Source organism: Trachurus trachurus (genome assembly GCF_905171665.1).
Source record: "Trachurus trachurus genome assembly, chromosome: 18".
NCBI lineage: Eukaryota > Metazoa > Chordata > Actinopteri > Carangiformes > Carangidae > Trachurus > Trachurus trachurus.
Genome location: NC_139909.1, coordinates 294,359 through 310,389, shown reverse-complemented (window position 1 = coordinate 310,389; position 16,031 = coordinate 294,359). Strand labels below are relative to the sequence as shown.

At 46.9% G+C, this 16,031-nt stretch overlaps 1 protein-coding gene across 2 annotated transcripts in view; it reads left to right on the top strand.

Annotated features, from left to right (window-relative positions):
• Positions 1–15,552, top strand: part of ctc1 (CTS telomere maintenance complex component 1) — a gene marked incomplete at its 5' end in the record, with an annotated part of 36,224 nt that extends 20,672 nt beyond the window's left edge. For both annotated transcript variants that reach the window (XM_083993388.1, XM_083993389.1), the window contains 11 exons: positions 2,140–2,226; positions 2,366–2,494; positions 4,426–4,472; positions 4,565–4,650; positions 6,724–6,859; positions 8,298–8,357; positions 8,438–8,600; positions 10,968–11,023; positions 12,457–12,613; positions 12,750–12,870; positions 15,434–15,552. In XM_083993388.1, the coding sequence (XP_083849514.1) occupies positions 2,140–2,226; positions 2,366–2,494; positions 4,426–4,472; positions 4,565–4,650; positions 6,724–6,859; positions 8,298–8,357; positions 8,438–8,600; positions 10,968–11,023; positions 12,457–12,613; positions 12,750–12,870; positions 15,434–15,528 (1,137 nt within the window). In that variant the 3' untranslated portion in view covers positions 15,529–15,552. The remainder of the gene's footprint in view (positions 1–2,139; positions 2,227–2,365; positions 2,495–4,425; positions 4,473–4,564; positions 4,651–6,723; positions 6,860–8,297; positions 8,358–8,437; positions 8,601–10,967; positions 11,024–12,456; positions 12,614–12,749; positions 12,871–15,433) is intronic.
• Positions 15,553–16,031: the final 479 nt, after the last annotated feature.

Sequence of the window (16,031 nt, the reverse complement as noted above, 5' to 3'; positions counted from 1 at the left end):
AAAAAACAACAACATTTGGAGCCCTGTCTTGTCAAAATGAAGTCAAAATCAATGACTGAACTGTATATGAAAGGCTATAGGGCTTTTAATTTGAAGGGCCAGATACAGGAAGTCATGACACGTGACACTTTTCTGTTGTTGTTGTTTTTTACACGGCACAGCAGGGTGTCTCTCGCTCTCTTTTTTTTTTTCAAAAGCGACTTTTTTTCCAATGTTGTTCCAGACGTTTCTGGTTTGTTGACCTGCTGCAGATCAGTCAGTCTGCTGTGTGTGAGGTGGTTAGTGGAGAGTGGATTGATTGATTGATTGATTGAATTTATTTATTTAAAACAGGGACAATGCACAAAAAAAACATTAATCTTGTAAAACAAGAAGAGATGCTTTGAGCCAGGTTATAGCAACAATTGCTAATTTCCACCTGTCGTCCCTGGGCAGGTAAAGTGCTAAACAGATACAATATTAAGATTAATTGATGCAATGCAGTTGGATGCACGGCGCCCTCTACAGGATAAATAGCCTAATGTCGGGGGATGTTTTCAAATGGGGGAACATTTTCAAAGTAAAACCAAGTCTTATTCCCTGCATTTTATTTCTGAAAATATCGGCGACAATCGGTGAGTTTTGGCCGATTACCGATTATTCTCAAACGGGCTATAATCGGCCGATTTAATCGGCTCGCCGATAAATTGGTCGGGCCCTAGTTTCAAGTCCTTCTGCACATCGTTCCAGGTCGACGGGGCAGAACATTTAAAAGCCTTTTTGCCCAGTTCCGTTCTCACTTTCGGGACCTGCATCTGTATAATGTCTAAACGTTCTGACTCTGCATCTGTATAAAGTCCTGAGAACGCTGAGGCCATATCGGCTGTGGTTTCTACACATGTGTACACACAAATATGTAGGCAACAGTCCAAGAACAGATTTATAAATGAAAGTCAGCCAGTGAGAGAGTCTACTGCAGGGGAAGGAAACCTCTGTGACATGGAGCGCTGGTTTGAAATGTTCTTGTCAATGAGTGTCACTACAATAACACAATGTGACACAAAATACAAAAACTATTTGCATGTAATAGCCCACATCTAATCCTATTTTGAAGATATTTTCCCGTTATTCACTTCTAACGCTGCTTTTCATAAACGTGGTCTATTAAAACATGTTGCAGTGGGAGGAAGATGCTGCAACACAGAGAAACAGACGACGGTGCATCCAGAATATCAGTCAGAATCTGAGGCTGTGCAGCGCTGCTTTGTCTCTATGTCTGTCACTGTACTGATTGTATTGTTGCTATATGTTGCTATGTGTCTCTGTACACTCTGCCCAAGACACATTAACCCTTTGGGAGACAATAGAGTTTATCTAATGCCTATAATAACTATGACTGTAGTCACTCTTTGTTTTGACTATTTCTTTCAAACATTTACAAGTGAAGAAACTTCTCTACACATTTACTACATCGACACGGAGCAGAAAGAACAGAACCAGAACCAGAACCAGACAACATTCAGTTTCACCGTTTACATGATGTCATTTTACTCTCTAATGGTTTAAGTCAGGGGTGTCAAACTCATTTTAGTTCAGGGGCCACAAACAGCGCAATATGATCTTAAGTGGGCCCGACCAGTAAAATAATAGCATGATAACCTATAAATAAAAAGAACCCTTTGTTTTAGTTCATTATTAAGATGTTTACAGTTCATGAACTCTCCTTTTACAAAACATATTATGAACAACTTGAAATCTCTTGATGAAATTTCAACAATATTATGCCTCTTCTGTCTTCTATGTCATTTTCACAATTGGCAAATTCAACCAGCGGGCCGGATTAGACCCTCTACCGGGCCGGTTTTGGCCCACGGGCCGCACGTTTGACACCCCTGGTTTAAGTAAAGGGTTATTCCACCTCTCTGAAAACCAATGAAATGTGGTTGGGTTTGGGCTGTTTATTCTCATTGAGCTGTTTCTGTGTGGTAGTTTTGTTCAGTTTGGGCTTTGAAACCAAATAAAACTGGAATATTTGTGTCCATGTAAACCTGTGTGTGTGTGTGTGTGTGTGTGTGTGTGTGTGTGTGTGTGTGTGTGTGTGTGTGTGTGTGTGTGTGTGTGTGTGTGTGTGTGTGTGTGTGTGTGTGTGTGTGTGTGTAGGTGGTGCTGGTGTTCTCCGGTGTGTGTACCAGATGGTTTCCTCTGCTCCAGTCCAGATGTTTCTACAGACTGGTGGCTCGCTCTCAGGTCAGTCACCTGGCAATACAACTATATATCTATATATAACTATAGCTGTGAGGTCATCAGCTGTGATGTCATCAGCTGTGATGTCATCAGCTGTGATGTCACCATCTACTGTCTGTGTGTGTGTGTGTGTGTCCATCAGGATCCCAGTGTTCTGATTGGCTGCAGCCTTCCTGGGCGGAGGGGGGCGGAGCTTCACACTGACTCCACCCTACAGGTCCAAGCTGATTGGAGGTTCCACTCTGTGACACGCCCAGCACTGCTGCTCAAGGTAACACACACACACACACACACACACACACACACACACACACACACAGAGACACACACACACACACACACACACACACACACACAGAGACACACAGCAGCAGCAGCTCTTCACTGTGTCTTCACCACTACAACACCATAGGGTCTTGACCTTCATCCATCACTGATCTGAAGCAGTAAAGTTCATTTTCCTCCTTTCTGTTAAATAAGAAGTAGCTTCATAAAAACACTTTGACATTTACACTTCATGGGGACAGTTGTTCATTTCACTGTTGCTTTACACTATTTCATCATCAATCAAAAACGTTTTTCCTCTGTGTTGACTGAGGCTGATTTGCTGGTAGCAGCTGCCTGCAGAAACCCTGTTGCTGTGTCAGGTCCATACAGAACGGTCCACATGTAGACTCTTCATGCACACTGTAGAGGTTTAGTTTTTACTGCATTTTAACACATTTCCTCCTCTTCTCTTGGGCCATGGTCGGCAGGATAGGTAGGCTACTTGTCAAGCAACCGGACAGCGGCGTGAACGCTGAGCACGGCACTAAACAGCTGTTTTCTATTGGGGGTTAAAACGACCCCTCGGAGGTTGTTGTTCTAGTGTTAAAGATCCCATATTCTACTCTTTTTACTCAGTTTCACTCAGCTGTCAGACGTCCAACTACACTGTGTTGTAAATGTGTCGCCCCAAACTGATCCGTGGTCCTGAATGTCGGCTGTCTGAAAGTCGCTCCAATGAGCTCTGCTGAGAACAAGCTGTTTCTGTGTCTGCACCTTTAATTAACATGGTGACTGTACACGGCAAAGATCATTACCACTTTATCACTTCAAACTGGTCGGTATTTCATCAACTTAGCTCAGGAGTCGATGCAGGTAGAGACCAGAAAAAAACAGTTATTCATAATATGGGAGCTGTAGTGGTTGTGACAGGTCTGATCCAGGAGGTCAGAGTAGAGAGGTAGATGGTAACTACCTTCTACTACTAGAATCATCATACCAGAGTAAAGAGCCTCGTCCTCTCATCATTAGGACACAGCTACACTAGCCGTGTTTCCACTGCAGGAGTTCCTGGTAAAGGGAGGGGGTAGGAACTTCTACAGGAACCGTCCTCTCAGTGGCCGTGTTTCCACTGCAGAGTCGGACCCACGGTGACGTCATGAGTTTCCATCGCTGCTTAATCGCTGTGCGACTGTTTCGACCGTGACGTCACCCAGGCAGGTCACAAACAAAAATCATAACAACAACGGAGAAGGAGAAGGATGGAAGGAGCTGAGGCGGTAGCCGCGTTTCTGGTTTGTGTGTTTGTGCGCATGGCCGCTGATTGTAATCCTGCTAGAGTTTTTTTTTAAACTTTTCACGGCATTGTTTTGCGGCGTGATGGATCCCCAGTGTGTCGTGGTGCGCTGATATTTTCATTTGTCCGCGATTACTCAAACCCCCTCTGAATCTCCTCGGTGCCGTAGACTACAATCAATGTCTGCACCTCATCATCGGTCCATTTGTGTACATCTTCCTGCTGTTTTCTTGTTGTTTACAGCGGTGTCTGCTAGGCTAATGCTCCGCTTCTGCTCACCCTTTTAAAAATGCCGGTTGGTTGTTTTGGTGCTTTCTGGTAGCGTCAGAGCTGCTCTAGCTTTAGCCAATCAGTGCCGGGTTAACCTCGAGCCCCACCCAGGAGCTTTTCAGGCCCAACGGAGTACCTACCCTGGAGTAGGTACTCCGTTGGCCCCCGTAAAAGTTCCTGTAAATGGCCCTGTGGGGGAGGTTCCTGCAGTGAAAACACACACCAACGGGGCTGGCCCCATAAAATTACCCCCAAGTTCCTGCAGTGGAAACACGCCTACTGACTCAAAACATCCTGACGTGTATTACAACTCACTGAATCTAATAGAAACTAATAAATAAAAAGTCTCTCTCTGTCTCTCTGTGTCTCAGGCTGTCCCTCCCCCGGTGCTGTCTGTCTCTCAGGTGTTGGACTGCAGGTAACTGATGGAGCTCAGTGCTGCCCCCACAGGCTGCTGTCTCTACTACACCATGTAACTCTAACTCTGTCTCTCTCTGTGTGTCTCTACAGCTCAGAGCTGGTGAGTCTCCGGGCCGTGGTGTCAGACAGGACCAGTCTGACCGACAGGACGACTGAGTCTCCACAGACACACACAGGTCAGTGGACAGGTGAAGACAGGTGAAGACAGGTGTGAAGTAGGGCTGCACGATTAAATAAGTAAGGGATAATGCCCTTCGAGGTGTCCATTATCAGAAATTAATGGACGATGCGGAGGCGTGAACCTCGGACACCTCGCCGGGCATTATCCCGCTTATACCATGGTCACTTACCAGATAAATACATATTAAATAAATTATTTTAATTTAATGTTGTTTTTACCGTTAAAATCATACGTTTAACAATAAGCGGCTGAGTGGACTATTTAATAACTCTAGTCGGCAATAAAAGAAAAACAAGAGGGACCCTCTGTGACCGCAGCGTGTTGCCATGGTGACTCTGCCACAGCCTGGTAGTTGATCAGTGAAGGGAGGTGATGGAGGTGATGGCTTAAATGTTACGTGACACAAAGTTTTACTTCTTACCGCTTGTGTGTTTACAGACTCCAGTGCCGTGATGCGCTGAAAAAAAGTTGTTTTGGTCCGAGTGTCCGTTGCCGTGGTTACCAACAAGCGTTTGAGCCAGCGCAGTGATATTAGAATAGGGGGCTGTGTCCACCAGACGTGCTTTCAGCTCTGACAGCGCTCTCATCGCTGCTTTCCCAGCGCTTAGCGCTCTCTCTCTCCCTCGTCAGAACGCCGCTGTTGCTAGGTTACAAAACGAGTCCTCTGACACTTCCGTGTTCCTGCCTTGTTTAATGTAAACACTACAACGAGTGTCAGAAATACACAATAGCATTAGCGGCAGCTTTTGACATGGACCCTGAGGTCGGCCTACCTTCAACACAAGTGATGGTCAGGATATAAACCGAGCCACGTCTCCGGTTGTGTTGCTGTGGTAACGTATGTCCCGCCCCTTCTTGATTCTGATTGGTCGGTGCGGTGAAAAGTGACATTGACGAGCGTAGCGCTGTTCTGAAAGTTGAACAGATTTCAACTCGAAGCGCTCTGAGCGCCGCGACAAAAAGAAGCAAGCGCCCAGGGCGTTTTACCGCCGAGGGCGCTGAGCGCTGTGAGCGCCGACTCAATAGGGTTTGAATGGAAAATAGACGCCCAGAGCGCTGAAAACGTCTGGTGGACACGGCCCCTAGAAACATCTTTATGGGTGTCCATTGTCACTTTTTAATGGACACCCCGCAGCCAATCAAAATCGAGGATTCACCCAGACCATGGTATAGTCCAGATTATTTACAGAACCATGTGTAGCTGCATGTTGCCACCAAACTGGACCTGGTTTAATCTAAGGCCGTGTCTAGAACTCACTTAGTATAATGTTCACTTCAAACTTAATGTTCACTCCAACACTTCCTAGTTCTGCTTCCTTCAGGGCCTGTTATTGTGTTGGTTGGTGTCTCTGGTGGTGTGTGTCTCTCTCCCTCTCTCCCCCTTTTCCTTTGCCTTTTTTTATTCTTCTTGCCCTTCAGCCCCCACCTGCATCTTACCCTGAGCTTAACCGCTCACGGCGTCATGCCTAACCCATCATAACCCTTCATAACCCTTCATAACCCTTCATAACCCATCATAACCCTTCATAACCCTTCATAACCCATCATAACCCTTCATAACCCATCATAACCCATCATAACCCTTCATAACCCTTCATAACCCTTCATAACCCTTCATAACCCTTCATAACCCATCATAACCCTTCATAACCCATCATAACCCTTCATAACCCTTCATAACCCTTCATAACCCTTCATAACCCTTCATAACCCATCATAACCCATCATAACCCTTCATAACCCATCATAACCCTTCATAACCCATCATAACCCTTCATAACCCATCATAACCCTTCATAACCCTTCATAACCCTTCATAACCCATCATAACCCTTCATAACCCTTCATAACCCTTCATAACCCATCATAACCCTTCATAACCCATCATAACCCTTCATAACCCTTCATAACCCTTCATAACCCATCATAACCCTTCATAACCCTTCATAACCCTTCATAACCCTAACCAGCAGGTGTGTTCTCAACGACCCTCCAGGTGTGTAACTCTGTGTTAACGACCCTCCAGGTGTGTAACTCTAACCACCAGGTGTTCTTATCGACCCTCCAGGTGTGCGTCTCACCATGTCCGATGAAAGTGGGCGGAGCCTGCAGGTTTACCTGGACTTAAGCCACACCCCCTACCCACCTGGCCTGTTGCCAGGCAACACGCTGCTGCTGTCTGCTTTCCAGAGGAGAGTGTCCAGGTAACACACTGGAGTTTGTGATGAAAAAGGAAAAATCCGCACACACCGGCAAAAAGCTCCAGAGCAATAAATCATTTATTATCACCCAAAGGGAGTAACGTTTCAGGCTCAACGACCCTTCCTCAGACTTAACATACTGTAGTTTATCTGGAGTTTAACTGTAGTTTACCTGTGTTTCAGGAGGGGGGGGGGGCTGTACTGCAGCAGTTTACCTGGAGTTTATCTGTAGTTTACCTGTAGTTTACCTGGAGTTTATCTGTAGTTTACCTGTAGTTTACCTGGAGTTTACCTGTAGTTTACCTGGAGTTTACCTGGAGTTTATCTGTAGTTTATCTGGAGTTTACCTGTGGTTTACCTGTAGGTTATCTGGAGTTTATCTGGAGTTTACCTGGAGTTTACCTGTAGTTTACCTGTAGTTTACCTGGAGTTTATCTGGAGTTTACCTGCAGTCTACCTGTAGTTTACCTGTAGTTTACCTGTGTTTCAGGAGGGGGGGGCCGTACTGCAGCAGTCTACCTGTAGTTTACCTGTAGTTTACCTGTAGTTTACCTGGAGTTTATCTGGAGTTTACCTGCAGTCTACCTGTAGTTTACCTGTAGTTTACCTGTGTTTCAGGAGGGGGGGGCCGTACTGCAGCAGTTTACCTGTAGTTTACCTGTAGTTTACCTGTAGTTTACCTGTGTTTCAGGAGGGGGGCTGTACTGCAGCAGTCTACCTGTAGTTTACCTGTAGTTTACCTGTGTTTCAGGAGGGGGGGGCCGTACTGCAGCAGTTTACCTGTAGTTTACCTGTAGTTTACCTGTGTTTCAGGAGGGGGGCTGTACTGCAGCAGTCTACCTGTAGTTTACCTGTAGTTTACCTGTGTTTCAGGAGGGGGGGGCCGTACTGCAGCAGTTTACCTGTAGTTTACCTGTGTTTCAGGAGGGGGGCTGTACTGCAGCAGTCTACCTGTAGTCTACCTGTAGTTTACCTGTGTTTCAGGAGGGAGGGGCCGTACTGCAGCAGTCTACCTGTAGTTTACCTGTAGTTTACCTGTGTTTCAGGAGGGGGGGGCCGTACTGCAGCAGTCTACCTGTAGTTTACCTGTAGTTTACCTGTGTTTCAGGAGGGGGGGGCCGTACTGCAGCAGTCTACCTGTAGTTTACCTGTAGTTTACCTGTGTTTCAGGAGGGGGGGGCCGTACTGCAGCAGTTTACCCGTAGTTTACCTGTAGTTTACCTGTAGTTTACCTGTAGTTTACCTGTGTTTCAGGAGGGGGGGGCCGTACTGCAGCAGTCTACCTGTAGTTTACCTGTAGTTTACCTGTGTTTCAGGAGGGGGGGGGCCGTACTGCAGCAGTCTACCTGTAGTTTACCTGTAGTTTACCTGTGTTTCAGGAGGGGGGGGCCGTACTGCAGCAGTCTACCTGTAGTTTACCTGTAGTTTACCTGTGTTTCAGGAGGGGGGGGCCGTACTGCAGCAGTCTACCCATCAGCTGCGTCACCGTCGTCTCCACCAGGTAAACAGGAAGCGGACTGTGATTGGTTGTTGAGGTTTTATTGGTTTATTATTGATCGTGTGTCCCCTCCCCCCCCTCAGCTCGGCCCGCCCCCCCCCTCCTCCCATGATGCACCTGGGCCCGTGGGCTGTGGGCGGGGGGGGCCAGGGGTGCACCGTGGGCCAGGTCAGAGGTCACCTGGTGTGTTTCCTGCTGCTGGAGCTGCAGTGGAGCTGCTCGCTGTGTGGCAGCGTCTTCACACAGGTGAGAAACTAAGAAACGGTTGTGTTTCTGTTGTAGGAGTAAGAACATGGATGAACAGTTAAAATAATGCATTAATATAAATCAATTCAAACATATACCGTACTTTCTGGACTATAAGCCGCGACATTTTCCCTGCCCCAGTGTCCCGGCTCTCGTCTCTGCTGCACCGCAACACAAACGCGCTCTGGTTAAGACCACACAAACACACACAGCGTAACATCGTATATGTTATGTAACGTTATACCATGGTCTGGGTGAATCCTCGATTCTGATTGGCTGCGGGGTGTCCATTATAAAGACACCCATAAAGATGTTCCGGTCAAATAGCCTGATTACGTTCTAAATATTACTGCGCTGGCTCAAACGCTTGTTGGTAACCACGGTAACGGACACTCGGACCAAACTGGACTGAAGTCTGTAAACACAAGTGATAAGAAGTGCACTGGCCGTCTGAAAACCTTTGTGTCACGTAACATTTAAGCCGTCACCTCACCTCCCCTCACTGATCAGTCAGCAGGAGTTAAAGTGCAACAATGCCACCTGGATGAAACAGGAGTTAAAGTGCAACAATGCCATCCTGGAACAGGAGGTAAAGTGCAACAATGCCATCCTGGATTAAACAGGAGTTAAAGTGCAACAATGCCACCTGGATGAAACAGGAGTTAAAGTGCAACAATGCCATCCTGGATGAAACAGGAGGTAAAGTGCAACAATGCCATCCTGGATTAAACAGGAGTTAAAGTGCAACAATGCCACCTGGATGAAACAGGAGTTAAAGTGCAACAATGCCATCCTGGATGAAACAGGAGTTAAAGTGCAACAATGCCATCCTGGATGAAACAGGAGTTAAAGTGCAACAATGCCACCTGGATGAAACAGGAGTTAAAGTGCAACAATGCCATCCTGGATGAAACAGGAGTTAAAGTGCAACAATGCCATCCTGGAACAGGAGTTAAAGTGCAACAATGCCATCCTGGAACAGGAGGTAAAGTGCAACAATGCCATCCTGGATTAAACAGGAGTTAAAGTGCAACAATGCCATCCTGGAACAGGAGGTAAAGTGCAACAATGCCATCCTGGATTAAACAGGAGTTAAAGTGCAACAATGCCATCCTGGATTAAACAGGAGTTAAAGTGCAACAATGCCATCCTGGATTAAACAGGAGTTAAAGTGCAACAATGCCACCTGGATGAAACAGGAGTTAAAGTGCAACAATGCCACCTGGATTAAACAGGAGTAAAAGTGCAACAATGCCATCCTGGAACAGGAGTAAAAGTGCAACAATGCCATCCTGTAACAGGAGTTAAAGTGCAACAATGCCATCCTGTAACAGGAGTTAAAGTGCAACAATGCCATCCTGGATGAAACAGGAGTTAAAGTGCAACAATGCCATCCTGGAACAGGAGTAAAAGTGCAACAATGCCACCTGGAACAGGAGTTAAAGTGCAACAATGCCATCCTGGAACAGGAGTAAAAGTGCAACAATGCCACCTGTAACAGGAGTTAAAGTGCAACAATGCCATCCTGGATGAAACAGGAGTTAAAGTGCAACAATGCCACCTGGATTAAACAGGAGTTAAAGTGCAACAATGCCATCCTGGAACAGGAGTAAAAGTACAACAATGCCACCTGGATGAAACAGGAGTTAAAGTACAACAATGCCACCTGGATTAAACAGGAGTTAAAGTGCAACAATGCCATCCTGGATGAAACAGGAGTTAAAGTGCAACAATGCCATCCTGGACGAAACAGGAGTTAAAGTGCAACAATGCCACCTAGATGAAACAGGAGTTGTTAAGAAGGCCAATGGCCACTGGAGCCCATGAATCTTTAAATCTGTTGGTCCTGCATCTTGGCACATGAAATCTGCGTCTGGATGGGATCAGTTTAAATTCAGGTGCCAAGGGGATGGCTAGGGTCAGTCAGGACGAGTTTGGCTTTATTCAGGGCCCTAGTTTTGTACAGCAAGGAAATGTCTTTTAGTGGAGCACCAACAATTTTACTGCACACTTACTAACCCTAAACCCTGACTATGCCCTGAAGGGAAGAGGTTGTATAAATTCCACCTGATGGTCATGGTTATAGGGTTGGTATAGGGTTGTGTGTTCCTTTCAACCTTATTTGTTATGTGCAGCATAAATACATTTCAGTTTGTTCTCTGTGTATGTAGGAGTAGGACTAAATGAGTCACTTCCTCCGTCTCCTTCTCTGGCTTTTTTGTCGTTAGGAACTAAGTTGTCTGTGACTTTGTCCGTTGATTTGGTTTTCAGTTCATGTTGTCAAATGAAAACTGAAATGAAATCAATAAAGTTTAAGTTGTTGTTGTGACTTTAGCTGCTCATTGTCATTCTCTCTCTCTCTCTCAGTCTTGTTCCAGTTCTCAGTGTCGTTCGACCTCCTCAGTCTTCCACTCCAGAGCAAAGTAAGAATCCTCTTCCTCTTCCCCCTCTTCCTCTTCTCCTCCTCCTTCTCTTCTCTCTTCTCTCCTCCTCCTCTTCTCTCCTCCTCTTCCTCTCTCCTCTTCTCTCCTCCTCCTCCTCCTCCTCCTCTCTCCTCTTATCTCCTCCTCCTCTTCTCTCCTCCTCTTCCTCCTCCTTCTGTCTTCTCTTCTCTCCTCCTCCTCCTCCTCTTCCTCCTCCTCTTCTCTCCTCCTCCTCCTCCTCTTTCCTCTTCTCTCCTCTTCTCTCCTCTTCCTCTTCTCTCTTCCTCCTCCTCCTCTTCTCTCCTCTTCCTCTTCTCTCCTCCTCCTCTTCTCTCCTCTTCCTCGTCTCTCCTCCTCCTCTTCTCTCCTCCTCCTCCTCTTCTCTCCTCTTCCTCTTCTCTCTTCTCTCCTCCTCCTCCTCTCCTCTTCCTCTTCTCTCTTCCTCCTCTTCTCTCTTCTCTCCTCTTCCTCTTCTCTCTTCTCTCCTCTTCCTCTTCTCTCTTCCTCCTCTCTCCTCTTCTCTCCTCCTCCTCCTCTTCTCTCCTCTTTCTCTTCTCTCCTCTTCCTCTCTCCTCCTCTCTCCTCCTCCTCCTCTCTCTTCCTCCTCTTCCTCTGCTCTCCTCCTCTTCTCTCCTCCTCCTCTTCTCCTCCTCTTCTCTCTTCCTCCTCCTCCTCCTCACCTCCCCCTCCTCCTCTTCTCTCCTCCTCCTCCTCTTCTCTCTTCCTCCTCCTACTCACCTCCCCCTCCTCCTCTTCCTCCTCTTCTCTACTCTTCTCTCTTCCTCCTCCTCCTCACCTCCCCCTCCTCCTCTTCCTCCTCCTCTTCCTCTTCTCTCTTCCTCTCCCTCCTCCTCCTCCCCCTCCTCCTCTTCCTCCTCTTCTCTACTCTTCTCTCTTCCTCCTCCTCCTCTCTCCTCCTCCTCTTCCTCCTCCTCCTCTTCTCTCCTCTTCCTCCTCCTCTTCCTCTTCTCTCTTCCTCTCCCTCCTCCTCCTCCCCCTCCTCCTCTTCCTCCTCTTCCTCTTCTCTCTTCTCTCCTCCTCCTCCTCTTCTCTCCTCTTCCTCTTCCTCCTCTTCCTCTGCTCTCCTCCTCTACCTCTTCTCTCTTCTCTCCTCCTCTTCTTTCCTCCTCATCTTCTTCTTCCTCCTCTTCTCTCCTCTTCCTCTTCTCTCTTCCTCCTCTTCCTCTGCTCTCCTCCTCTTCCTCTTCTCACCTCCTCCTCTTCCTCCTCCCCCCCTCCTCATTGATCAGTGTGTATTGATTATTGATCATCAGGTTGGTGGTTGACGACGGGACCGGCGAGGCTCACCTCCTCTTCCTCCTCCTCCTCCTCCTCTTTCCTCTTCCTCTCCTCCTCCTCTCTCCTCCTCCTCCCTCCTCCTCCCACCCCTCCCCTCCCCCCCCTCCATTGATCTGTATGTATTGATTGATCAGGTTGGTGGTTGACGACGGGACCGGCGAGGCTCACCTCTGGGTGTCCGGCGCTCTGGTCCGTCCTCTGCTGCGATTGGCCGAGGCTCAGTGGGCGGGGCTTCAGCGGGCCGTCAGGGTCAGAGGTCACGTCAGGGTCTTCCCCCGCGGCCGCAGCCTGGTCAGTTCCCCGTCCAATCAGACGCCTTTCTGCCTGTGATGTCACTTCCTGTCTGTGTGATGTCACTTCCTGTCTGTGATGTCACTTCCTGTGTGGTGATGATGTCACTTCCTGTGTGTGTGTGTGTGTGTCTCAGGTGTGTGACGGCGGCGACCCGGACGACGCGCTCCTCCACTTCCTGTTGTGTGTGTGCAGCAGCGAGGTGTGTGCGCCGCTCTCGCTCACCTGCAGGAGGACGAGCAAGCAGAGGCCCGAGGGTAACACACACACACACACACACACACACACACACACACACACACACACACACACACACACACACACACACACACACACACACACACACGCACACACACACACACACACACACACACACACACACACACGCACACACACACACACACACACGCACACACACACACACACACACCTGTCAGCCAGTTACCACGGTTACCACGATGCTCTGTCGCACATTGATCAGCTTTACTCAAACACGTGTGGCGGCCTGGGAAAACCCGTCAGAAGTCGCTGACGTTCTGTTGTGGCAAACAGCCAAAACAGGTGGAAAAGTAGCTACTGTTTCCACGATTTTGATGTTTAATGTGATTCTGGTACTTTGAACTCCCTACTACATCGTGGTGAATAAATATTTTAAGAAAACAAAACGGAAAGTACTTATTTTTATGTTTTTGTGGCGAATAGCATGAAGCATTTCATTTCCAGCTGAGCAGCAGCAGCAGCGCTAGAGGAGACTTTTTTTTTTAGTTTAGTTTATTATCACAGGACAGTGTACAATACCATTAATCAAGAACAGAGAAGAGATGGTTGCAGGGCCGGCCCGTGGCATAGGCCGTATAGGCAAATGCTAAGGGCGCCGTCCATCCAGGGGGCGCCAGCGCCACAAATGGGAAAGAAAAAAAAGTGTAACTTTCACTATTTTTAGGTACTATTATTTCTTAATACAAAAAATAATCCCACGTTAATTTAAATGCAAAGCAATACCTATTAAAAAGTAATAATATAATATGTTACAACATTACTTACTAAGTCGCCCCCCCCCCCCCCTCTCTCCCCCACATGCCCATTGGTACTGCCCTCCGCTCCCCCCGCAGTCACACACACAGCAGAGGTAGGCCTACCTGTCTGCAGTAGGAATGCTTTCAAGCCGTTTTCTTGTTAGAAACGCCACATTTTTAATTAGATGTGTGGATACTTGGTTGCATTAATCCTCAAAGTCGGCACAAATGCCGGCTCGTTTGCGCGACCGTCTCGATATGTTTTTGTTTATATTTCGGTCATTTTACGCCGCCCTTGATGACCTGTCAATCAAAAGAACAGCTGTGAAACGCTTCGAACCCGCAGAATCGATAGGAGAGAGAGAAGCAGTGAGGAGGATGAAGGTGCTTCAGAGGCTGAAAGTTCTGACTCATTAGATGAGGAAGATATTGAAAAAAGAAGAGAGTTGAGACTTCAGCCTGCTCAGACAGCAGGGCCACAGCTCCAGCTCCAGACCTGCTGAGCTCTCAAACCATTTTCTTTTTTTTACCTCTTAAACAGCACCACAGTGACATATATAGGGTACATTATATAGGTTAAATATTGTAAATGTTGTGTTTTTTGTCTGTTTAGTTGATATTTTGTTTGGAGAAAAAAAGCTAATTTCTCATTTAGGGCTACACACATCTCATGAAGTTTGAAATGTACTGTTAAGTCAATATTTAGCTTCTTTTATTTTACATTTGAGACATTTGGTGAAAATAGAATGACAGATAACATTTATGCTCAAAAAGCAATTTCACAAAATTTCATTTTAACTTGTTTTCCACACGTATCTATTAGCTTTTATTCATACAGTATATTCCACTGCTTTTGTGAAGCTAAGACTTTCGTATACCCATTTCAAGCATCACAACAGGTTATTCTCATGACTGTAGACTCATTTTTTTCATGTCTTCACCCAGGATTTACTTTATGACATTTTACTGATTGTTGTGCAAGTTGTGTATCTCGGGGTCAGAGGGGACATAGAGATACACTGCTACGTTATCCTTATAATCATTATTGATCATTGTTGGGGGGGGGGGGGGCGCCTGGGAGTAATCTCGCCTAGGGCACCAAAATGGCTAGAGCCGGGCCTGGATGGTTGTACCAGATTTAGCCACTAGGGCTCATTTCCATCTGTAGTCCCAACATCAAACTCACAGTACAATCACAATAAAATACAGTTTGCAGAAAAATACAGGAGAAACCCAAGACATAGAACGACACAGGTGAACTCTTGGATGGCACAGAGGCAGCACACACACCGCCGCACAAGTAGCCACATGGACAACAGGGGGAGACAGGTCCGTTGTTACCGTAGAGGTAACCTTCACCCTCGGAAAGCAGAGAATCCCACGATTCAGATGCTTTTTTACAGCTCGTCTCTATCATAAACGGTTCAGAAGTTGTTTAATGTTTTGTAAAACACTCGTCTTTAGAGGGTTAAAACAGCAACGTTCTAGTTAAAGCCAGTTTTCTCACTTTTCAGTTTTTTGGTCATAACAGATTAAAATGCCCATAACTTTTGATCTGAGTGGGATATCTCAGTTATTCAAACAGTTATGAACGGCTGAAAACTTCTAGTTTATTGAAATATTAAAAAATTAAAATGTCAAAATCCCACCATGTGAAGGGTTTTCCTAGGACACCACACATAGGATGGATGTTCATGACCAGTAGCAGCAACATCTGGTCACGTCATAGTTCACGTGTGTTGACGTCATCAAAGAGTGTGTAATGATCAACGTGTGTGTGTGTGTGTGTGTGTGTGTGTGTCAGAGATGAGGAGGTTCAGTCGAGGAGACAGAGACTTCATGAGCAGGACGACTCCTCCTCTGCAGCTCACCTGTCTGCAGCTGGACACACCTGGATGAACATCTGGATAAACACACACACACCTGGACCAACACACACACACACCTGGATGAACACCTGGACCAACACACACACACACACACACCTGGATGAACACCTGGACCAACACACACACCACCCACACACACACACCTGGATGAACACCTGGACCAACACACACACACACACACCTGGATGAACATCTGGACCAACACACACACACACACACCTGGATGAACATCTGGACCAACACACACACACACACACCTGGATGAACATCTGGACCAACACACACACACACACACCTGGATGAACACCTGGACCAACACACACACACACACCTGGATGAACACCTGGACCAACACACACACACACACCTGGATGAACACCTGGACCAACACACACACACACACCTGGATGAACACCTGGACCAACACACACACACACACCTGGATGAACATCTGGACCAACACACACACACACACACCTGGATGAACACCTGGACCAACACACACACACACAC